Source organism: Scardinius erythrophthalmus, assembly GCF_964197995.2.
Source record: "Scardinius erythrophthalmus genome assembly, chromosome: 2".
NCBI classification, from domain to species: domain Eukaryota; kingdom Metazoa; phylum Chordata; class Actinopteri; order Cypriniformes; family Leuciscidae; genus Scardinius; species Scardinius erythrophthalmus.
In genome coordinates, this window is record NC_138222.1 from 43,056,379 (window position 1) to 43,081,717 (window position 25,339).

At 35.7% G+C, this 25,339-nt stretch overlaps 1 protein-coding gene across 2 annotated transcripts; it reads left to right on the forward strand.

Annotated features, from left to right (window-relative positions):
- Nucleotides 1–231: 231 nt before the first annotated feature.
- Nucleotides 232–15,685, forward strand: nap1l4b (nucleosome assembly protein 1-like 4b). Of its 2 annotated transcripts, XM_081359912.1 has the most exons (15): nt 232–324; nt 1,656–1,703; nt 2,215–2,311; nt 3,170–3,311; nt 5,414–5,500; nt 5,586–5,714; nt 5,958–6,029; nt 6,179–6,318; nt 6,400–6,545; nt 10,429–10,448; nt 10,733–10,852; nt 10,961–10,996; nt 11,128–11,175; nt 11,385–11,422; nt 13,646–15,685. In XM_081359912.1, exons 1-14 carry the CDS (start codon nt 270–272, stop codon nt 11,385–11,387), a joined length of 1,143 nt encoding a protein of 380 aa, XP_081216038.1. In that variant the 5' UTR covers nt 232–269; the 3' UTR covers nt 11,388–11,422; nt 13,646–15,685. The 2 variants fall into 2 exon arrangements, with proteins under 2 accessions (XP_081216038.1, XP_081216037.1); XM_081359911.1 differs by lacking the exon at nt 11,385–11,422.
- Nucleotides 15,686–25,339: the final 9,654 nt, after the last annotated feature.

The following is a 25,339-nucleotide window of genomic DNA, read 5'->3' on the forward strand; positions in this document are numbered from 1 at the left end:
AAATGCAAATTATATTTAGGTACTAAATTACTTTGTGTATTTTATTCATGGCTGCAACAAATTAAACTAAGATAAGTTAAATGACAATAAACCGCTTTATTTGAATGTTTTAGAGCATATAATATGATACTCCTCCCTGATAATCGCCGAAACGAAATCCGACTTATTTCAGCGAATCGGTTCTATCGAACAATACATTTCAAAGAACCGGTTCGAGTCTATGGTCAAACACATTACTGTCGCTGAAGCGGAGTACTACTGGCCAGCCAATGCGCTTCAGCTTTACTGCCGAGTCCATCAGCCGAACAACACCCGCTGATTCAGGTAAGAACAGCAATCTCCCTAAAACAAATAAATGTTTCAACAAAATGAGGCATTTTACTTTAAAATACATGATATATTATGCGTGTCCAGCTTATGCAAAGCAGAATGGGTGTTATTTTCGTGGTTGTAAATGTCTTAAATTAGTGTGTTGCTTGTGCTCTCACTGCATGCCATCTTTGTTTTGATAAAGTTACGAGCGACTATTACGAATTGTTACAGCTTCAATGCAAGTCAGTTAGCAAACAATGACCCTGAAACCTGTTAAACGCGGCAGAGATGGTCAAAGCTCAGACCCGGAATGTGTTTTTGTTAGGGTCTGTTAGCCTGCTAACCTGTGACATTTAACGATACACTTCAGTCGTGACCCGTCTACAGTGTTCGTTTGGAGATCGTCCAGTGTCCGCCCTCTGTCACTGTTATGACCCCCTCCATTCACATGTGCTAAACTCTGTGGTTGTGGAGATTATGAGATCTGATCTGATTTGATATGGTCTGGATGTGGCTAGTTTAGCGTGTTAGCTGCTAGCGTGAGTGTGTACGTTATCTCTGATGGGCGTCAGCATGACACATCTGCTTGTAACGTTACCTTTACTTTGAGATGTTGATTTTGATATTTGCAGTTTTGCTACATGGCATGCTAACATAAGCAATTTAAACGTTTCTTTGGAACAAGGAATATTTTTCTTTCTCTTACCAGCATATTCTATGCTAAGCAAAGTTTCCACTAAATGAATACAATAACAAAAACAAGAAACAGAATAAATGTTCTTTTTCAAGCTAAGAAGTTTCCAAAATCTTTAGTTAATTATAATACTTTTTATAATTGTTATCAAGAGTATGTTATTATTTTGAATAGTTGTCATGTAATAAAAAAAACAATAATTTGCTTCTAATACCAAGTTATCTGTTTTATTTTAGTTACAATAACTTTGTCATATAATAATGATACAACAGTAACTATTAATTACGTGGAAAATTTGGGGTTGTTAAATGTGTAGCTTGAGGTTTTCATTTTCTTTAATAATAATAAATTCAAGTCACTGTCCATGATGAAAGCACTCAAATTTTTGACACAAATGGAAACTGCATTGGTTTTCATGGTTAAAAAACAATTAACTTATGACTCTGTGTTGAGGGTCATTTAGGTTTATTACACTGATGTTTTGGTTGTGCATTTCCAAGCATCAGCTGTTTTTAATACTTTTTTATTTATTTATTTTTTATAAATATTAGTTATAAGTCTAGTTAATTAAAATATACTTTCGTCTTAACTAATAGCCAAAAATGTACTTTTAGGCAAGCTGAAGTTGTACGTTTTGTGTTTTTCATAGAATATTTGAGCTGTGGTAGCAAGATGGATGCTGACAAGGAAGCCAAAGGTAAAGGAACTAGGAATTCCTGGTATTGTCTTTATTATTAAGCTCACAACATTTTTTAGATGAGATAAACCTTGTATTCTATTTATTATTATTATTATTTTTGTTTATTTTTTTGAAAATACTGACACATTTATGAGCTGGCAGAGAAAATGTTTTTAATGTGTGCTACTGATTCATGGTGCTGCTCAGACAAAAGCCAGTATAATGTTTCAGTGTAAAAGTTTCATGAAGCTTCTGCACATCACTGTTGCCAATGATTTAATGGAAAAGATTTTGGAAGATATCTTAAGAAGTCTCGCAAACCTACTGAGAGCAATATGAAAGTCTAAAAAATGAAATATGAAACAATAGTGGTGTTTCACTGTGCTGACCATGCTACCTTTAAAGTGGATGTTTGTTTCTGGAAAGGACTGTGTGCAGTATAAACATGCTTTGACTTTGAGACATTTGACTGATGAATAATGATTTAGTGCATTCATTTTTAATGCTGGTGATGGCATGTTATTTTCAGGTAAGGTGAGCGACCAGGCGATGCAGAACCCACAGGCATTGGCAGCTCTTCAGGACAAAATAGACAGTGTCTCACATAGTGCTTCCATCATGGACAGGTAAGCGAGACACAGAAGGTGAAACACTAAGGTTGTTTCATACAAACCAAACAAATAACTAAGAACCAAAGAGAGACTAACTGGGCAAACAACAATTTTCCACCCGATTGTCTTTATTACTTGTCATGGCATCATGTTTTTATTGTTTCCTATCTTAAGAAAACTATTTCCCGACTGGGTGTGTCTCATATTTCCTGCGTGGAATTTTAAAACTTCTCATTGCATTTTCATTGTTTCTAATGTTACATAGAGAGACAACCCTGCTAGTGTAATATAACCGTCTGTCTTAGGGGGGAAAACTCTAGTCAGGCCATCTGCCTGCAACCTAAAATCTGTCTCTGCTTGTATAGTTATCACACATAAGTCAGTCCTAATGGTGTGTGTATACATGTATGTGTATTTGTGTCAGATTGAGGATGCCTAGAGAGAGGTCACACACCCATGAATGCTAATTTCACTTTCTAAATTTGGCTGTAGTTGTAGTGGTTATGAAAACAATGATACAGACAACAGTATTTGCACAAAAGTTTCATTTTTTCATTTGTGCGTGAACACTGCAAGACCAAACATAAGGCTTGTGGAAAGGGTGCTGTTGGGTCAAGCAGTCAACTTAGACTAAAACAGATTCAGCAATTGCAGCACAAACCTTATCTTTGCTGTTTACATGAAGCGCATGACTTGAGTTCTCAGAAGTTTGCAATGTGATTTGAACAGGGATCTTGTATCTGATGCTCATACTTCAAACCAATCTGTTGACCCCAGAGAGCAGGGAAATGCACCAGTCCAGCTGTGCATTATTGGACACCCATCTGCTCACATAATGTCTGTCTTCTCTTCCTCTTATCAACTTCTATCCAGCTTACCAAAGGCTGTGAAAAGAAGAGTCAATGCCTTAAAGAATCTTCAGGTTAACAGCACACACATCGAAGCCAAGTTTTACAAGGAGGTGCATGAGCTGGAGAGAAAGTATAGCGCTCTTTATCAGCCGTTATTTGACAAAGTGAGTTTGTGCGTGTGTGTACACTTTAAAAAATATATATATTTCACAATAATAATGTTTTTACTATATTTTTATCAAATTAGTGAACAATAGTGAAATATATATATATATTTATTACATGGCTTGGCTGAATTCCAATGTAGATTGCGGTCTGTTATTTCTCGATAACAGACCGCTGCGAGCTATAACAGACCGTTGCCATGAAAAACAGCGCGTTGCTATGGACGCGGAACGGACTATTTTCTTTGGCGGAAGCAATACAATCGTTTTTAAAACAATAAACTCCTTTTTAAATCAATAATTTGTGTCAAATTAATTATTTATTTTGTAGGTAGCCATGTAATAAGCGGGATAATGTATAGAGAGGCGGTCGTTATAGCGAATAACAAGCCCTTCAGGCTGTCAAGACCCCTCCGCTTCGCGTCGGGGTCTCGTTCAGCCTGTCGGGCTTGTTATTCGCTATAACGACCGCCTCTCTATACATTATCCCTTACATATATATCAGTCGTGTGAAAAAGAAAGTACACCCTTTTGAATTTTATGGTTTTACGTATCAGAACATTATAAAAAAAAATTGGTCCTTGGCAGGTCTTAAAATGAGGTAAATACAACCTCAAATGAACAAAAACAATGACATATTATTATACTTTGCCATTGTTTATTTAACAAAAACTAGGCCAAAATGGAGAAGCCATGGGTGACAAACTAAGTACCCCCTCACTGCTTCCATAGGAATTAAGAGGGTAAGTAACAGTCAGGCACTGCTAATCAAATGCCTTTGATTAATTCATCATCAGCAAGCCCGACCAACTCTGTAAAAGCAGAAGTTTTGGCAGTTTGCAGATCTGGAGCATTCAGGTGTGTGATAACACAATGTCAAGTTTGATGGGCTAGCCCATCAATCTAGGAAGTGTTTCAAGGCCATTTTCCAAATACAGTGAGGAAGATTATTCACAAGTGGAAAACATTCATGACAGTTGCCAATCTTCCCAAGAGTGGGCATGCCAGCAAATTCACCTCAAGGTCAGACTGTGCAATGCTTAGAGAAATCACAAAACACTCAAGAACTAAACCTCAGACTCTACAGGCCTCAGTTAACATGTTACGTTCATGACAGTTCAATTAGAAAAAGAATTAACAAGTATGGCATGTTTAGAAGGGTTGCCAGGAGAAGGCTTCTTCTTTATAAAAAAGAACATGGCAGCATGGCTAAGGTTTGCAAAGTTTTATCTGAACAAACCACTAGACTTCTGCAACAGTGTCCTTGGGACAGACGAGACCAAAGTGGAGATGTTTGGCCATAATGCACTAGGCCACTTCATTAAGTCGACCATGAACTCCTTTGTATACCGAAGTATTCTTGAGTCAAATGTGAGGCCATCTGTCCGACAGCTAAAGCTCGGCTGAAATTGGGCCATGCAACAGGACAATGATCCCAAGCACACCAGTAAATCTACAACAGAATGGTTGAAAAAGAAAATAGTCCAGGTGTTGCGCTGGCCCAGTCAATGTCCAGACCTCAATCCGATCGAAATGCTGTGGCAGGACCTTAAGAGAGCTGTGCAAAAAACAAATGCCCACAAACCTCAAAGAAATGATGGAACATTGTAAAGAATAGTGGGCCAAAATTCCTCCAGAACGATATGAGAGACTGATAAAGACATATAGAAAATGATTACTTCAAGTTTTTGCTGCTAAAGGTGGCTCTACAACTAACTCAATCATAGGGTGCGCTTAGTTTGTCACGCATGGCTTCTCGATTTTGGCTTTATTTTTGTTAAATAAATAATGACATGGTGTAATATACCGTGTGTTGTTCATCTGAGGTTGTATATACCTAATTCTAAGACCTGCTAAAGACCTTTTTTTTTTATTATGCCCTGTTACATAAAACCATAGAATTCTAAAGGGTGTCCTTTCCTTTTTTTTACATAACTGTATATATAAATAATATACACACACATAGTACATATGTGTATATATATTATGTATTATTCTTTAATTGTAATTCATTTTTATGCATTATAAAATATTTAAATATTTTTAGATGTATGACAGAAAAACAATTATAGAATAAATATTCTTCTTTTCTATATTTCTAGAGAAGAAAATTTGTGTCTGGAGAAGTGGAACCCACTGATGAGGAGTGTGAATGGCAGAGTGACCATGAGGATGAAGCAGCATTAGCAGTGAGTATTATCTGACCACTCACATTCAAATCAGATCTGATGCTGACAGAAGAGCAGTACTCCAATGCAATCTTATCTTTTTCAGGAAGATCTGAAGAAGAAAGCTGCTATAGGGGAAAAGACAGAAGATGCTAATGAGGAAAAGCCCAAGGGAATTCCAGAGTTCTGGCTCACCATATTCCGGAGTGTGGACATGTTGAGCGATATGCTGCAGGTGAAACCTTTTCATCTGAAGTCTCTATTCTATTCTTAATGATTATTTAATGTTTGCTTTCGCCCTGTAACATTGGACAGACGATATACAACTTCATATTATGAGTGTGAATACACTTATATTACATATTTATTGAAAAAAAATGATGAATACAGTTTCATGAAAAAGACATGGTAATATTCAAACACCACATTTTTTCCCATTTTTTTAAATGAAAAGAAAGCTTGTGCTCTTTCTCAACAGGAGCATGACGAACCAATACTTAAACATCTTCAAGATATTAAAGTGATATTTTCTGGTCCTGATCAGCCTATGGTAAGGACAAAAATTTAAAGGCTTAAGATTATTTTAGATTATAAAATATTGTCATATTGCTAACTGCTGGACAAATCAGATCATTTTAAATTTACTACACTACTATTATACTAAATATTTTTTATTATTATTAATCCTGTATTTTACAGAGCTTCACATTAGAGTTCCATTTTGAACCCAATGAATACTTTACCAACACAGTCCTCACAAAAGTATACAAAATGAAATCGGAGCCAGACGCAGAGGATACTTTTTCGTTCGAGGGACCAGAAATCATGGACTGTGAGGGGTGAGCAGTTAATCAGCAAGACCTGCTCAGATCGTCAACAGACTTTCACACTTTTTCATTATTCATCTCTCCTGTTGGCAGGTGTGAAATTGATTGGCACAAAGGCAAAGATGTGACAGTTAAAACAATCAAGAAGAAGCAGAAGCACAAAGGCAGAGGGACAGCGAGGGTCATCACCAAACAAGTGCCCAATGACTCCTTTTTCAACTTTTTCAACCCTATTAAAGGTACACAATATAACAGTTGTGCATGTGAACTTTTATGAATGCTAATAAAAGGAAATGAGACTGGTAGGTTGAATACTTTGGGAAACCATTAAGGTGTGCTGTGTAAGGTGTACTGCACTTTATAAACACATCCTTGTTTACGCCCGTTTCACACATACTCCGTGTTGCAGTGCGTATGCAGTGCAGGAGCAGCACACGCAATAGTGCTTTCACATATGCTGCGTTTGCAGTGCGTAACTGATTCGCTGCTGTTATACCACAAATACATACTCACTATTTGTATTTCAAATCCAGAAGTTATCAGCAACTTTTATTTTAAAAAAAGTTTTTTTTGTCAGCATTGCGATTCTCTTTGTACACATATACACTGTTTAATAGACGTATTCACGTTTAAACACAATTTAAACAACATATTATTAAATGCATTACTTCTATATAATTATATATTAAGTTGCTCAAGCAATAAGTGGTAAAAATATTTTACCATGTAGGCTATACTATTAAAATCGCATAGCCTACATTTTAAATTAAAACTTAAAATTGACAAAAACAGCAGACTCATACCCTTGCCTTTTTTTGCATAATTTAAATCTTTATACAATAAATCTTGCATGTGACTAATAACTTGTTTTTCCACCTCCACGAATGAGACGAGTGTTGTTCATTATGTTGTCTTATTGAAGTAAATGGTATTTTCCCTTGATTTACCCCGGTCTTAACGTATCAGCATTCCGATTGTCTCTGTACGCATATACACTCTTTAACAGACGCACGTTTAAACACAATTTAAACAACATCAGCCTATTATTCAATGGATTACTTTTACTTATATTAAGTTGCTCAAGCAAGTGGGCAAATATTTAACCATGTACTTTATATTAAATCGCAAACATTTTAAATTAAAACTTAAAATTGACAAAAACAGCTGACTCTCATGCCTTTTCTTTTTCATTTAAATTTGAATACAATATCAATCTTGCATATCACAAAGAACTTGTTTTTCCACCTCCACGAATGAGACAAGTGTTGTTCATTATGTCACCTTGTTGAGGTAAATTGTAGCTTTCCTTGCTTTACCCCGGTCTTAAAGTGAAAAAAAAAAAGTATTTAAATACATTTATGTTGAGATTACTACATTTTATTTAATTAATCGCATTTATGGTGAAATTGCTACATTTTTAGGTCAATCTGTTCATTTTGACCACGAAACATGCACTGTCACTTTAATTCAGCGCGTGCAGCACAGCAAAAATAGACTCGGTGCGGAAACGATCGCTGCACTGCTGTATACGCACCGCAACTGGAACGGATCGCCGGACTGCATCCGTGAGCAGTGTGAAAGCTCTAACCTGTTAACATGGGTACGGAAAAAAATACGCACCGCATACGCACTGCAAACGGAGTATGTGTGAAACGGGCGTTATACTTTCGCCTGGCTCCGCACCGCGAGCCTCCGCTGACTGCGCACCCCTTCACAAGCGGAGGAGGCGTTTATACTTAACTATTCTTTGAAATGAAAGGGGGCAACTCTGAGTAATTGTGCTTTAAACCATCAGAAAGTAGCGGTAAGTAGTAGTATGCTGGAACAACACTCAAAGCATGTCATCTCACGTGGAGTTGCTGAATGAATTTTATTTTTTTTACATACAAACTGATTGGGTTGTGGGTCATTTCGGAAGGCATACATGAAAATGTTTGTTTTTAGTACACTTCACCAAACCCACACTACCAAAAAATCATGTAAAACCCAGTAAACCTTAAGATTATTACTTGTGACATTAGAACAAAATATATGTATATGACATATGTATAAAACTATATTGAACAACCTTTACTTTTTAGCGCAATTTTCCACCGGACAAAATTGCGATTTTTAACTCATGATTTCTGTTCTGAGCGTCTGTGCGCACCAATCTTGCACTTCTATCTACTCCTCAACCAGACCACCTAGAGACTTCAGGTTTTCGGCATTATGTTAAGGAAGGTCTAATCTCGGGAACGCACAAAAAAAAATCCAGGAAAAGATTTACTATCTCTTAGTGTTGTGATCCCATGACGTGAGAAAATTGCGCTAAAACACTCACTGAGTTTTTATTACTTGTTTCTATTTTCATTCAGAATTTTTATTAAACATAGATCTTTACTTTCATTAAAAAGGCCTATTTCTGCTATTGTGCTCATTTTAAAATTTATTTAAAGAGCGCTTAATGCAAATGTAATTGGTCACATTTATAAAATTAGGTGATTGATTTTTTTATGCCAAGTCATCTTTATTTTTATAGTGCTTTATTCAATACAGATTGTTTCAAAGCAGCTTTACAGGGACAAACAGAAAATAATAATTAAATGATGCAAACTGAGTTCATTTCGACTATACGGTAGCTCTAAAAAGAAAAAAACTGTGATAGAATGGAGAAAAAATCTTTGGGAGAAACTAGGCTCAGTCGGGGGGCCAGTTCTCCTGTGGCCAACGAACGATCATTAGTGTGATTATGATTCCAGAGATCACTGGAATCACAAGTCAGATTGTGGATTGGTATCATTCAAATGATTTAATCTAGTTCCTTCTGCTTTAAATAGAGACAAAAGTATGAGGTTACGGTCTGTCACCGTCAGTTTAGTGTAGTGATTGTGTGTAATTGTGAAGACACTGATGAATGCCACAAAAAATCTTTATCTTTTGGTTTTTATTTTATCAAACTATGTAGTATACAATACAACTTTAAGCAACGAATTCTAATAAATGAATTCTAATTTAAACTTTGTATACAAAAAAAATGTACTTTACATACAATAAAATAAAAAGTACTTTACTTAAAAAGCCTTGGACTCAAAAAGGACCTCAAAGGCACTGTTTACACCTGTTATAAGATGCGTTTTGGTCAATCGGATCACAAGTAGACGAGGGAGACACACCCGTTCACACCTGGTATTTTTATCCATCTCTTTTGTCCACTTTCAACCACTTTTGTCCTGATTTCTTTAAGGGGAGGGTCTATGGGCAGGTAAAAGTATGGACTTTTTCAGATCTTTGGATCTAATGAATGAAATAAGCATATTTACATATAAACGCGACCGGAGACGACGGAAAAACACACAGCTTTCGTTTCTGCTCTGACAGCCGCAAGACCACGCAGAATGTCGTGAGTGTGTCTGTTAGAAATCAGGAATAGTGAGAGAACATTGTGCTTGGTACGTTTTTCATTTTCAAACCAAACTTGGGTCTCCAACCAAAGTTTAAATCCCGTCTGGCTGGTGCACTTCCCATAATGTTTATGCGTTAGGTCAGTAGGCGGAGAGTAGATGGTCTTTTGTGGTTGTTGAACGCTTTCGACCACATGAGCGTTTACACAACGAAATCAATCCCATTGAATGCATTTAACTGCCTCTGAAAGTTTTCGAAAGTAGACAAGCTCAAAACGTTTTATAACCAGTTTACACCTGTATTTGGCTTGGTCCACTTGTGATTCGATCGACCAAAACGCATCTTATTACCAGGTGTAATCAGGGCCAGAGAGAGATCTGCCTCAGATCAGTGTCTCCATCACTACACTACTTCTTCATTATACCGTATATTGACATATTCAATGTTTCCCTTCCCGTCTAAAAAAGGTTCTTAATCTGAGTATAGTTTAGGTGTCACTGTTTCTTTAGATTCCTTGTTATATCACATTTTTATCAAAATACTTTATTTTGAATTAACATTATTTACAGCTATAGTGTCGTTTACAACCTACTGTATTTAAGCCCTCGGAGTTTTGTATTACGTAATTATCAGATGAATATCAGATGAATATTTATGTTCTGTCGTTCAGATGTTTAACATACTGCAGGTTTATTTTTTGCTATCACATAAAGTCACCAATATTTTTTTCTGTTTTAGTTTCACCAGATAAAGAGTTGGTAAGTATTTTGTTACTTTATCCTTTTTAGTTTTAGCTCATCCTGTTTAGTTTTATCTAGGTATTCAGTTTGTATGAGACCAATTATATGTAATTTGAGGATTTTTATTGCCAATAAAATATGATTTTGCCTGCCTTATCCACCATCATGCCTTCTGATAGACGCGAGTGATTAGTTTACTTTTAAAGTTTAGAGAATCATTTCAGAGATCTATATATTATCAGACTTAATTTTTCATCTTCAAATGATCAAAGAAGTTGATATAATTCCTTTGTGTTCAACAGGATGAGGATTCAGAGTTCACCTTAGCCACAGATTTTGAAATTGGTCATTTCTTCAGGGAAAGAATCATTCCGAGAGCAGTTTTGTACTTCACAGGAGAAGCTCTGGAGGATGACGAAAGTGTACGTGTCTTCAAACAACTGTTTCTTGTCTTACGATGTCTATGGTTCCGCAGAATAGTTCCAGTGTGCATTCATTTGTAATTACATTCATTTATTTGTTTGTGTCAGTTTGAGGAGGAGGAACTGGATGAGGGTGAAGAGGAGGTGAGTTCACCGTATACATAGTATTAAACATAAATGGAGCAATCAGTGTTTTATAAAACTTCACAATAAAATACGTTTTATTTGATATTAAGTTGCAATTGTGTAGGGTAAGTGTGTTTTGTGTGAAATAGGACCAAGATGATGAGGATGAGGATGATGAAGAGGAGGGAGATTCCAAGGTGAGTTTGGATTTAGATTATAACTTGATCTGAATGAGTTGAATTTGAAAAGGAATTACTGCATTGTCTCTTTGTTTAGCAGTCCTCACTCTCTGTAACTTAATTTTCTGTTCTGTTTTTTCTTTGGATGAATGTTTGTGGTGTATTTGCATGTTTGATGATTAATGCTGATTGTGGTTGTTTTCTACCTCCTCCTGTTCTGCCCCTAGTGACAGGCATAAGTCATTCTCACTTCATACATTTCTAGGTAAGAAAGAAATGTCATGAGTCCATTCTAACCTTTGCCTTCACATCCCCCTCGGCCTCGTCCCTCTCCTTACATCTGCTATCCCATGCCCTCAGCAACCCTGTAACATTGTATTGAACCATTCATTTCATATCATATTATTAAGGCCTATGCTCTATGTATACCCTGTAGTCTCCACCCCCCCACAATCTTGCTGAATAATTATTGATGGTTTTTAGTAGGCCAAGAACCTTTCCAGCTCAGATATGTGGCGTTCTTTTTTGAATGCATAATATTTTGCTTTAACTTACTATTGCTATAACATCCATTTATTCAAGCAGAAAGCACTGATTTTAGACCCTGATCCTGGAGTGTTTCAGTATTGGGTTTTTTTCTTTTAATGTCTTATGTTAAAGGAATAATATCATACACTACTGTTCAAAAGATTAGGATTAAGTATTGTTTTTCTTAATCACCAAATCAGTATATAAGAATGATTTCTGAAGGATCATGTTAAAGAATTTAGATATAGAAAGACGGTGCACTCGTATTACTATGAATGGGAGAAAGTGCAACGCACAATATGGCGGACTAATTCCCGCCTTCTAAATGAAAGAGCCAATTGGTTAAGACTTTGCATCATTGCAGCTTCCTTTAGAAGCTCCGGTTCCTGCACATGTGCATTGGCTGGTCCAGCCTGAAAAATGCTGTTTTTTGTCATGATTTGAGCATTTAGAAACAAAATTTATGAGACAGTTGTTGTCAGATTTATTTGGTGATTTCAAATATGAAATTTAATTGTAAGCTTGGTGAACAGCTTTGGAGAATTTGATGTTTCCCCATTCAAATAGATAGGAGCTGCACTTGCATGACTGAAATAGCTGCCTAAGAGGCGTTTCAAAGATGGCCGCCAAGTGAAATAACTTGCCTGAAAGGGATCATGTGACACTGAAGACTGGAGTATTTCACATTGTTACTGTTTTTACTGTATTTTTTAATCAAATATATGCAGCCTTGGCGAGCATAATAGACTTTTTAAAAACATTAGCTTAACATTATCTTGAACAGTAGTGTACATTCTTTGGTCACTATGGTCCAATGCAATGGTCCCCTAGTGAAAAAAACTATATCAAAATGTATTTAAAATACATAAATTTCATATTAACTATACTACAAATCCATAAATATATTTACTGACGTATCGATTGAGACTTATCGATATACATATAATTAAACTTTATTTGGAATACTTCTCTATTGCACAATGCACATTTCTTAATATTAAGCCTAAAATGTGTTTAATATCACTATTAGTAAGGATAGTATGATCTCTGATCAGTCTTTAAATACAAGATATTTAAGTCTACCTTAAGTATACTTGCAATAGTTCCACTTTAGCACGATCAAATATACTTAAGTATATCTTTATTTGGACCTCAGCACTATTTCTGGATAACTGAAGTTCATTAAGTGCAAAATTAGTTGTTCCAATTTAGCAGATTTTAAGTATATCAATTTAGTATACCAAAAGTACAATTGTAGGGTATTTATATTAAGTACATAAATATGTAAATGTATTTGTAGTATACTTAGCATAAAATAAATGTATTTCAAATACATTTTAGTATGGCCACTTATAATGTTAGTCAAATGTTATTTTTGTTTTATTTTTTCCCATTTCAGTCACTTCACCATGACTGGATGGGCCAATTTAATACTGTGTAAACAGAAACTGGAGGATTTCAGAATGAAGAGTTTTAGCAGTTTATTAGTGGTGTCTTTGCACAGGAGGGGAAGTTATGGATTTTTTATTAATAAATCAACGTTTTTTTTTTGGTTTTTTTTTAAGTTGAAGGGAGATTTGATTCATTGTAATATGACCCCTTCATGCAAAACAATTGCTTCAAACAACCATTTTCTTTCGGTGGATCAGGCTGTGGTGAAACGCTTTCTCCCATTTAGTGATAGTGATGTATCTCCAGTACAAAAGAGTGGTGATTCACTTTAGATTCCCTCACACTTTTATCTTAATTAATGACTGTATTCACATTGTTGATCCTACAGATGCCTAGAGAGATGTGTCATTGTAAATGTGCTTTCATTAGCCACTCTTCTGTGATGAAGATATATCTCCCTTTCTCTTTCTCCTGCACTCTTCCTGCCTCAAGTTGCAGATGCAGTATTAAGTTATTGAATAAAGAATTCTCTCTCCTTCTCCATCCCTATCTTTTTTTCTCTTTTCAGCCTGTGGATCCTCAGCCTGCAGAGTGCAAACAACAGTAGTTTGAAGCGCTCACTCCTGCCACTGTCAAACCCCATCAGCTCTGTAGTGCTGCATACAGTCTCTGCTGAGCACACCATCTAACAAAACAACATGATGATGCAGTACATTGGAAAATTAGGTTTTTTTTTTGTTTTTTTTATCCAGCACAATTCGATTACTTTAAAATTCACTTGCTATAATACAACAACCAGTATAGATAAATTGGGCAATTCCACATTACAGGCAGCCTCAGAATAATATATATATATTTATACAACAGTTCGTTCTGGTTCTCGAATCTGATTGGCTGAGAGCCTTTTCCAGCCGCGTGATATTCCCCCAGTATCAGCACTCGAACCATTTCACCATTTGTATCAATCCGTTTGCAACATTTTTCACAGAGTCATGGCGGACGAGCAAACCACCATCATTTTAAAAATACTACGGTTATTGTGTCATGGAATGTAGTTTTCAGAGGTTTTTTTAGGCAAGAATGTATTTAAAACGGTGAAACTTTTCCAGTGCTGATACTGGGGGAATATTGCATGGCTGGAAAAGGCTCTCAGAAAGAACTGTTGTATGTGTGTGTATATGTAAATGTGAAACAGACAGAGTTTTTTTTAACACAGCATATCTATTTATTTACTTTTTGAACAAAACAGCATGTTTATGCACTTATTTATTTATGAAAATGTGTGGACAGTTGCTAGCTAGCTACCAACTAATGTATCGATGATACCTTGCAGGCATCAAGAAATTGCGTTTAATCATATCTGGCTACTTTACAATATGGACGTCTAACATTTTTATCTTTCACTTGAAGATCATAATTTTAGAAAAAAAAATAATCCCTGCACTCCACTACTTTAAGTACCTATATGCTTAATCGATGTAGTGTCATTTTGTTTATATGTACTTCAATATACATAAAATCCATAATGCTGGAATTGCTCAATTTAGATATGTAGTAGTCAAAGACGATAGGGCGAAAGTCCACTGCCAATGGTCACTAAATTCTGAGTGAACTGCAGATGATTACACGTCCTGAAAGTCACATGTTTTATGTGAGCACATCCTCAAGGCCATTTTTTGAGACACATCACATCCCAAAGTTGACCGAATAATTTATTTTGTGACTTGATCTCATAGGCTACTCAGGGTTTTTTATGCCAAGATGACAGTGTGCGAGTATCCAGCATTGTGAAACCTGCTTAATGTTCTTTTTTGTCTCGTAAAAGAACTAAATCTTAGTTATTACAGAGTTAATTATATATCTTGTTTTCCATCTTTTTATTATTGTTTTGAACTCTCTGTGTTGGTCTTGTGCTTCTTGGTGGATCCCTGAGAGAATATGTTTTGCTGATGTATGTACTGTACCTAGTTGATTATAGCCCCTTTTAGCATTTTAAAAATGATTTTGCTGTACTGCCCAAGCACTTACTAAAAAAAAAAAAAAACAATTAAACATGTTTATTGCCAAAGAGAGTGATTTGATTTCCCTTTACGCCAACCATTTCTTTGTCAAAGCATTTCAGGTCTGCAGTTCATTTCAAATAATTTGACAGATAATGATACTAAAGAATGCAGGTTATGTTGAAGGAATGTTTCAAGTTAAGCTCATTCGACAGCGTTTGTGGCATATATGTTTGTTACAACAAAAGAAAAGTCTGATTCATCCTTCACTTTCGCTTTCAACAGCAAGAAATATGAAGCTGATACAAGAATTTGCATTTCTTTTCTTCAGTGATAATGTGAAAGGTCCTTGCTTTGGGATTAATTAATCCAGTCCATCTTTGTTTCTGCTCAATGAAGAATAAGTCATTTTCACTTATGAAGACCTCGGACTGAAAGAAGTGAATGTATGATAGGTCAATTGAAACGTACAAGACATTAAGTTACAAGAATAATATTGAATTTTGAATTGAATATTGAAACTGTTATATAACCATGTACCATTATGCTTCAATGAAAATCGCAGCTTAATTATTTTTAAATGATTAAAAATGCTTAAGTTATAAGTTATCCATCTGTTGTTGTGGTAGTATGTGGTGTTATTGTGAAGGGTGGTAATGACATCATAGCATGCAAAATTCACAATTTCTTCAAAAAGCATTCCTGTTTTGGTCTTATTAGAAGGAAACTGACATTTTCTATTCCTACACCCAGTCAGGTTTGTTTTTGAGGCAAGCTGGAGCTCTGCAGGACAGTGGCCCTCTCCAGGACCGAGTTTGCACACCCCTGGGCTAATACACTACGTTGTTATTATGCTACACTGTTTTGGAGTCATCTAGGCAATGTCTTCTGTCTTCTAAGGTCAAATCTAAAGACAAGGCTATGTAATAGAGTTCCTCCATTCTTCATAGGTTTTGTTATTGCATTTTGGTAGTATTGTCTATAGGGGGCTCTGCAAGCACTTTCTCCCTGACTCAAATTTTCATTTTAATTTAAGCAAAAAGAAACCCCCATTCACATGACAGCTGTCATTCATTTTAATAAAGCACTTTTCAAATGTGTACCATCCTCAGTAATGACATCTGTTATCATACTTTTAAAGCACAGATAAGTTTTCATATCTTCTCCAGGACAAAAGGCCAGCTTGACTCCCTAAGACAGGCTAAAGTGCTTATCCTAAAGAGGATAAGGAGTGACATGCTAGTCGGGACCCAATGTCTAGTTGCCGGGGAGTCTGTAAAAATTTGATGTGCTGATTGTCAAGCACTTACACACAAGAGTCTTCACTCTCCTTAATATACTGTCACTGGGATGTCAGTGGACTCTCTTATTCTCTCTCATCCAGTGGGACTGAAATCTTTTAAAAGGCCTTATCGCCATGACACTTGTCTTTTATGCTCACCATGGCTACATTTAATTTGATTAAAAGCACAGTAATATTGTGAAATATTATTCCAATTCAAATAACTCTTTTCTATTTGATTATATTTAAAATGTAATTTATTCCTGTGATGGCAAAGCTGAATTTTCAGCATCATTACTCCAGTCTTCAGTGTCACATGATCCTTCAGAAATCATTCTAATATGCTGATTTGGTGCTTAAGAAACATTTCTTATTATTATTATTATGAACATTGTTGAAAACAGTTGTGCTGATTAATATTTTTGTGGAAACCATGACATGTATTTTTTTCCAGAATGCTTTGATGAATAGTTTTAAAAAAAAGAACAGCATTTATTTGTAATTGAACATTTTTGTAACATTTTATTTGATCAATTTAATGCTTCCTTGCTGAATAAATAAAATCAAACTTTTCAACAGTAGTCTACTGGTGCTCACATGCTTCTATGTATATTAAATGGACGATGAAAAGTGAAAACATATCACGTAATAAATCCAGCAAAAATCATTATTAGTTGCTTTCTTACTAAATATGTTTCTTCTACAATATATTTCTATTTCTTTCTCTTGTACATGTTTCTTCTGTCAGCATCCTTTAAAACTCCTGTACTGTCCATTAACTCATCTGTCCTCCCGCTAATTGTCCCCTTCTGCTTTGATTGATTTCAACTTTTTATTTATATGATTATAAATTAATAGACCTTAAAAAGGAAACCTTTAGAGTTTTTAATGCTCTCATTTTCTCATTTTCATCTTTTGTGATACGTCTTTGGCTCTGTTTTGCGTCCAGATCCTTTTTTTTTTTCTCTCTACACAACAACCTTTCTTTACCTCCATCTCGTCCCTTCCCTCTTTGCCATTTTTCTCCCTGCCTCTGTCCTTCCATTCTCCCATTCTCCCATTCTGTCGTCTTTCTCTTCCCCCCACCCACCCACCCACATCCCTCTCCATATACCAGTTGATGAATATTCATCAGGTTCAGTCGGACTATACACTTCACAGTTCTTGTTTGGAGCAGTGTGTTAATGACATTCAGCATGAGTCCAAATGTAGATAAGTGTACTCTGGGAAAAGGTTTCCCTCCCGCTGGCTAACAACACTCCCATTTATGGGATGTTCATGATGGCACGGTGGTCAGCCGCACTGGACGGATTCCTCCTGTCTCTAGCATGCACTGCTTTACGAGCATTTAAAATCCACTTTTATGGTCATTATGATGAGAGCTCCCTCTCTTTTTGACCACTGTCCTCCTCTTCTTCACTATACAGGAAAATAGGGTCATGTTCATGGCTCCATCAATGGAATCTTTGTGGTGCACTTTTATGCAAACCTATTTTAGAATGGATGGGTTTAAGTCTATGTAGATTTATGCGACTATAGTGGGTCTAGTATTGATGGACAGGCCATCAACGAGGTAGAATCCCTTTGAGAGTGGATCTCCACTGAGCTGTGTACATTGTTAATGGGAAGGGCAGGACAGGGCCGGGTTTTGTGTGTCTAATGAGTGGTTTGCCTGAGGAGGAGATCAAACTGCTGCTGTCCCACGGCTGGCAGCCACTCCCACTCTGCTTTTGTCCAAATATATCTCCACCCTCTCTTTCTCTCTTATTCTCACATTTCCTCTTATTTGTGTCTTTATGCCACTGTGATCAGAGTGACCAGAGTTCTGTTGTTTCAAATACAGACCTCTTTCCTTAGGTGATTTTCAGACCTGGCACGACTGAGCAAGTGTTATTGCTTTTATACAATAACGCAGAAAGCAAGGAGTTAATATAAGAAGATTTAGGGTGTGGTCACATTAGAAAAATTTATGCAAAGATTCTTGGACAAAAAGGTTTATTGTCTATCGCCAATAGTATAGCTATGTATAAAACACAACTTTTACTTTCAAAACAAGCTGTCGCGTTTGGTTGTAGTGAAGCGCATGACGAAAGGAGTAGGGAACAAAAACAGTCTTTAATAAATCCATAACAGACCACTTTGCAGGAGATAACTTTTTAATGTCAACAGGTTCCACATAACTGGGTTACGTTAAACAAACATAATTTGTTCATGTAACTTCAACATCATGGATTGAAGTAATTTTAAGCGACCCATTTAAGTAATCTCAAAGTGAATTTTTAAATGCTCCCTGACATGATTCAGGTATTCATATATTAATTCATCCATTAAGATTTCATTTATTTTAGTGACACACAATTGAAATGATAGTCTACAGTTAGCTATTTGCTTGCAGCAGCACATATTAGCATCTTAAATGCTAAGATATACATGCTCCTTCACCCAAAACATCTGAAAGTAATTGAATCATTCCACAGACTAACCAAATGCTCCACTCTTCTCCACAATGGTAACCCACTGTAATTCAAATGGTTCTAATTCCAATGTAACTGAACATTGAACACAATTACAAACTATCAAGTTTTCTCATTTTCTCAAAAAAACATAAAATAACACTTAATTTTAACATTTCTTCTCTCTTAATTCAACCATATGCACAGCATGCTGGGAACTAACAAGCACCGCCCAGATTCAGTTAATGCAACACAAATCATTCATGTAATCCAACACAAAAGGATTAAGTAAACTTAATTTTACATATAATTAAGCAGATTGAACACAATTAAATTAAGTTAGGACAAAATGTATAGCAATTGTGTTGCTTAAGCTAATTTTATTTAAGCAATGTGAACAAGCAGCAAAAATATTTGTTTTCAGTGAACACAGGGCTTAAATACATGAGGAGCGTCATCAATGTCAGAACATGTGCGGGAACTAATTAACAACCAGGGAAACTTACTAGGGAACACAGAAAGGCAAACAGGGAACCAAAACAGCACGATAATAAAACAGAACAAAACAGAGCATAGACTGTTACACAAGCAGCTTTCTGTAGTCCTGTTGTGAAATCTGCATATGGAAATCTTTCGCTCACATGCGAAAATCCCAATTGTGTGGATTTCTATTGAAGAGCCTGCATGTCGATGCTCACGTTAAATGTGACAGCATCCTTTACATTTATGTAATATAATGTCACAATTATGTCGGTTACTTTGTTTATTTTTGTTCAGATAATGGTTCCAAACGTAGCCACAGCAGAATTAACCGTTGTGTTTTCAGGGCAAAACGCAGTAGTGTTTCATTCCTGATTCAGGAATCATTTAGGTCAGCGGTTCTCAACCTTTTTGACTCGAAAAGCCCTCTTATAGGTTATAGGCCTATTTTTCCGATATTTCGACTGCAATTATTACAATCAAACTTTGTATTAAAAGAAACTAGGAGTGTCCATACATTAAATTACTTAACCACAATCCATTAAAACATCATGATTCAAGAAGAAAAATGGTTTTATGGTTTTGTAGCATTTTAATTTAGATTAGAGTTAGATTCTTTTAAGATAATGATATAATACTTTTTTAATTAATTACATTCAAAGTCATCCTGAGGCCACCTTGAAAGTTTGCTGAGGTCCCACTGAGTTAGGTGGACATGTCACTACCTTCTAGTGTAATGAGAAACCTACTGATAATCCCCACCACTAAAACACACACTGACAACACAAACACTAGACGAGCGGAGTGCTACAAAAGTCCAATTGCTTTCGGACTAAATATCAGCAGTCTTGGAAGACTGCTCAGCCAATCAGATTTAAGAACTGACACTGACTGTTGTATAAAATGCAATATTCATTGTTTCTTGCAGTGTTTCCCACCAGCTTCAAATATGCCACAACTTCTGAATGAGGAAATGTTAGTATAAATAATAATAAGCAATTGCTTGTTCCCAGGGAAAAAAGGAAAGAGAGAGAGAGAGCTATATATCATATCAAGCCAACAGGAATCATATTTTTAGCCACCACAACAATAGTTCATACTTTTTTTGGAGTCCAGGAAAATAAGCCAAGCAAAACCAGACCTTCAATGTATTGTGGTGAGATTTCTGGCTACTTCTTGGGTGCCACCCCAATCGTACAGTCGTAGCCTACATACCTTTCTACTCCCTCTCTGGGCCGCATGCCAGCGTATCAACGTGGCACTGAACCACCAATTGTACCACTGAGCTTTTTGTCCTATGCCTATGTGCCACTCCTGAGTCTCAGTAACCATGGTGACATGCTGACTGTGCCAAGCATACATTTGGTGCCCTTTCAATGACAGAAGAGAGGGGTAGTAACTGGGCAGGGCAGTTATTTACAACACCATCATATTTGGGGATTGGCTCTGCTGGTTCACTCTAAATAGATGATGGGTAATTCTGTCCAGACGAGAAAAACTTTAAGTGAGGCATTCATTTCCATACTTTGAATAATATTAAAATATTAAAAATCGACACCTAGAATGGCTTGAATGTCCCAGAGCTGAAAAGTCTTTCCCAGTACATTTTGTATAAAACTTGAGTGCTATATGCACTGCAAAAAGGGTCATAATCTTTTTAAACGCAACACTTTTCTACAGCTTTTTCATTTCATGTGTCATCCCTTATTTAGAGTCTTTCACTCTGAAAAAATACTGTATTGATTTTCTCATTCAGGTGTGTAACAGTTCAATAATGAATACACACTGGAATAAAACACTTCTAAAATGCCTTGGCTTTAAATTCACTGACATGTATCGTTCCAAGGATGTAAAGCTAATCTCATTCATTCACTGAATCGTGCAATGAACAGCATGACTCAGATTCAGATCAAGCTTAGGGCAATAAGGTTGCCTCTGACTTCTTCAAACGCATCTGATTGCTTGCTTTCTTTTGCATCTGTTATAGTGAGACAAGACTCACTATTATTGACATGAGTAAGTAAAATGTACTATAATTCTATGTTGGTTTGACAAAACACTTTTATGCGATCAGCAAAACTGATAAACTGCATGTTCTCAGGACTCTGAGGGAGCTTTCATTCATGCAAGCAGTTTATAACCCTAAACAAGCATTATAGCCCCAAAATGAACTGATGTGAGCGGATGTTCGAGATGTGTATTTGTGTTTTGGGGTGTTTCTTTGTGTCTGTAATAAGTGCGTATAATCGTTCTTTTTATTTCTTTTCGTTTTGAAGCAAAAGCAGCCCACCCTAAAAACAACAAGAACACAATCACTCCATTATGCAATGACAAAAGTGCCTTTGATGTGGTGGAAGCGGAGCAATCTAGAGTCACAACAGCACAGAGAGGCAGGAGATATTTACTGAGTGAACACACTCGGCTTACAGGAGCAGTGCTGTTTGGAGAGACAGCAGCTGCAGGAGGGACATCCCCGTTGTTTGATCTGTTTCAGTCCCTCTGCGGTTTGGATACGGTTACCCCCAGGAAGCCCATCGGTTTGCAGACAGTTGGGACTTGGGAGAGTTAAAATATCTTAGCCCATTCTGAACACGATTGGCCCAAGGCAGAATCCACATACACATACACATACACTATCAAATATTAAAGTCTGTACCATAAAACATACTTCCATCCATGGGTAATGAATAAATGCTTACATAATAATCTCCCATGCTTTTCTCTAATCTGTTCTGTAAATACTCAAGGCTGGACCCTCTCCTCAAAATGTTGCCATGTGGTGTATATGATAACATATTTTACACCTAGTATCTTTCAAAGTGATTAAATGCATTAAAAAGCTGAGATTCTAAGCTTTAAAATGATACCTATTTTGTGTTGTTCCATTCATTGATTGCATTGGTCTCTCCCATTCACTTTCAATGGCCCATTGAAACAATGGCCCTCAATGGCCCAGTGGAAGACCACAAGTGTAACTCTGTGCCATATTGTACAAAATAAAAGTTTTTCAAAACAAATTCCTGGTGAAAAAATAAAGTAGACTAGTGTGATCAACAGTGCCAATTTTCTTCAGATTTTATTTTATTTTTCCAAAATTATTCGAAAATAATGTTTTTTTTACTCAAAAAAAGAGATGCCTACTCTCAAATAAATGAGGCCTACAATTAATCAGATGCAAATAGAAATATAAAACCAGTCCTAATTGAAAGAGAACAAGTGGACAAAAAGATTGAATCCAATATTGGGTGATAATATTGCATAACGAGTGATTTATAAGCTATTTTTGGTAGTCCGGTCATTTTTGACCGGGAACCCCACAAGTGTGACAATGTTCCATATTGTACAAAATAAAAGTTTTTCAAAACAAAATTCCAGGTGAAAAATTAAAGTAGACTAGTGTGATGAACAGTGCCAATTTTCTTCAGATTTTATTTTATTTTTCCAAAATTATTCAAAAATAATGTTTTTTTTACTCAAAAAATGAGATGCCTACTATCAAATAAATGAGGCCTACGATTAATCAGATGAAAATAGAAATATAAAACCAGTCCTAATTGAAAGAAAACAAGTTGATAAAAAGATTGAATCCAATTTTCTGGGATAATACAGCATAACGAGGGATTTATAAGCTATTTTGTGTAGGCCGGTCATTTTTGACCGGGAACACCATAGGTGTAACAAGGTGAAAAAAACAACACAAAAAAAGTAAAAAAAAAAAAATAAAAAAAACATTTTGTACAAGTTGTTATAGTCTCTGTGAACAAAGTCACTAAGTTTCAGTTCAATGCGATAACATTAACTAGTATTTTCAGGAAAAAGAAAATCTTCTACGGTCAAAAATGACCCGAACACCACATGAGGGTTAATGGATGGATGACAAAAACATAGTGCACATAGACATGACGGAGAGAAATGAAACCTTAACAATTACAATCACACCCGGGAATACGATAAGTGTTGTGCTAGTGATGTTAAAAATTGTTGTTTCAGAAGAAATGCAAAGATGTGCTTTTTATGAGCGTCCGCTCGACACGTGACGTCACATCTCCGCGCTGCTGTTTTGGCGCGCTTTATGGAAGTTTGAATCGTTAGCAATGGAGCGCGTGAACACGAGCAGTGTGAGAGGATTCCTGAGATCTTGCGACGATCTGACTGAGAAGATTCGCTGTTTAATACAGAAGAAACTCGTCAAGACGTACTTGAGCAGGTGATATTATGCGCTTACGATGCGATGTGAACAGGGCCGTAGCTAGAGAATTCGGGGGGTCCCCTAAAAAATATATTCATGCGGGCCCCCTTCACCAATATCATATGTACCGTAGATGAGCATGGAGGCCCAAATATAACAGAAGATGGTGATGTTGTTGTAAAACCTTTATTTTAAAAGTTAAATGTTTATATAAAATTACAACTAATAAAAACTAACAAAAAGAAAGAAATAGTTGAATAATAAAACAAATTTAAAAAAAGTAACAGCAAAATAATGTTTTTCCCATCAGTCTGTTATAATTCATAAATCAAAAAGTAAACATTTAGAAATGGTCAAGAATGCAGTCAAATTTAAAAAAATAAAATCATTTATTGCCTTATTTTTTAATAAAGATAATATGGAACTGGTAATATTATTAAATAAATCTAATAAATGTATTCATCCAAGTGCAGTGTGTCGTATTCATGTTTTCTTGATGTAATAAATAAAAAGTGAAAAAGTGAATGTTTGAACTGTGGTGTATGCTAAATGAAATCCCGGCGAACGGGTGTATGAATGTGTCTACAGGTGTATCTAACCCTAACAACTAATGACCAACTTTATTTTTGCTATTGTACATACATTTTATTCTTCTAACTGTTTGTCTTTGGTTAACACAGCTGGAGAGGAACAACAGGGAGGTTGGAAGACACAGTAGAGGAACTACAGAATAAATATGGAGAGAAAACAGCATTAAAAAGGATCAAGTCCATAGTGAAAAAAATCAGAAAAAAGAATATCAAACGTAGGAAAAGTTGTATAATTTACTTTGTTAGTAATCAATATGTTTCTCAATCTTCAATAAGCTTTACTATAATGTTTACATGGTTTTGGTTGTGTATTTAATTGCTAATTTTTTAACAGATGGTGACGTTCAACAGCCTAACAACCTTCCACAACGACGAAAGCATAATATTTCTACATCATTGGGACAGCCATTAATGCAGAACCCTAATCAGCTTAACTTAACAATTGCCCAGAAGAATGGTGGGACATAGTTACTACAATCATGGTAGAAAACACAATATATGGTGATGTTAACATCAGTGCAGTGAGTGTCTGATAATTTAAGAAGCAGTTGCTTAGTTAAGAAATGATTAGTGTATGTTATATATATATATATATATATATGTATGTATGTATGTGTATTTTTGTTTTGTTTTTTAAAGTTAGTCCATAGGGTGTGGAACTTAGCACAACTATTTACACGCATACTGTTTTTGACACATAGTGATTGTGAACATTCCATTTATTTTTATTTTTTTTTTTTTCAAATAATACATCTCTTTCATTTTGTGCCGGATGTTAAAAGATAAAGGTATTAGTTAATAACAATTAAAAACTTTAAATCAACATGAAGCCATAATATTAATCAATAAAATATGGTTAAATTACAGTACAATGACTACAATGATATTTTATTTTATTTTATTTACAAAGTTGTGTGTCGTGAGTGAGACCTAGCAAAGATTACACCAATATTAGATTTCTTGTTGCGTGGTTGCACTATATGCCAGAAGCTTAGTCATCAACATCTAAACTAAACATTATCATGGTTTAGTTGTATTTTAAAACACTGTTGTTTTTTTCTTCTTTTTCTGATTTTTCAATTTTCAGGCCGATATTTGTAGAAATAAGCAAAATACATTTATAAAAACAAGTTAATGGCCTCGTGTCAGAACACAACAGGTCTTTTTATTGTAACTTTGAAAAGTGTAATACAGTATTTGATTTTTACAAATACCTAAACCAACGGGCCTAAGCTGTTGACCCCTGAAGTTATGACTTCTGAAGGCCT

What these genes read in the sequence shown, in the direction of transcription:
- nap1l4b (XM_081359911.1), top strand. Translation starts at nt 270, where the DNA reads ATGCGCTTCAGCTTTACTGCCGAGTCCATCAGCCGAACAACACCCGCT. An exon ending in GAAATCATGGACTGTGAGGG is followed by an intron (nt 6,319 to 6,399) that starts GTGAGCAGTTAA and finishes TCCTGTTGGCAG; the next exon opens with GTGTGAAATTGATTGGCACA. An exon ending in TGGATGAGGGTGAAGAGGAG is followed by an intron (nt 10,997 to 11,127) that starts GTGAGTTCACCG and finishes TGTGTGAAATAG; the next exon opens with GACCAAGATGATGAGGATGA.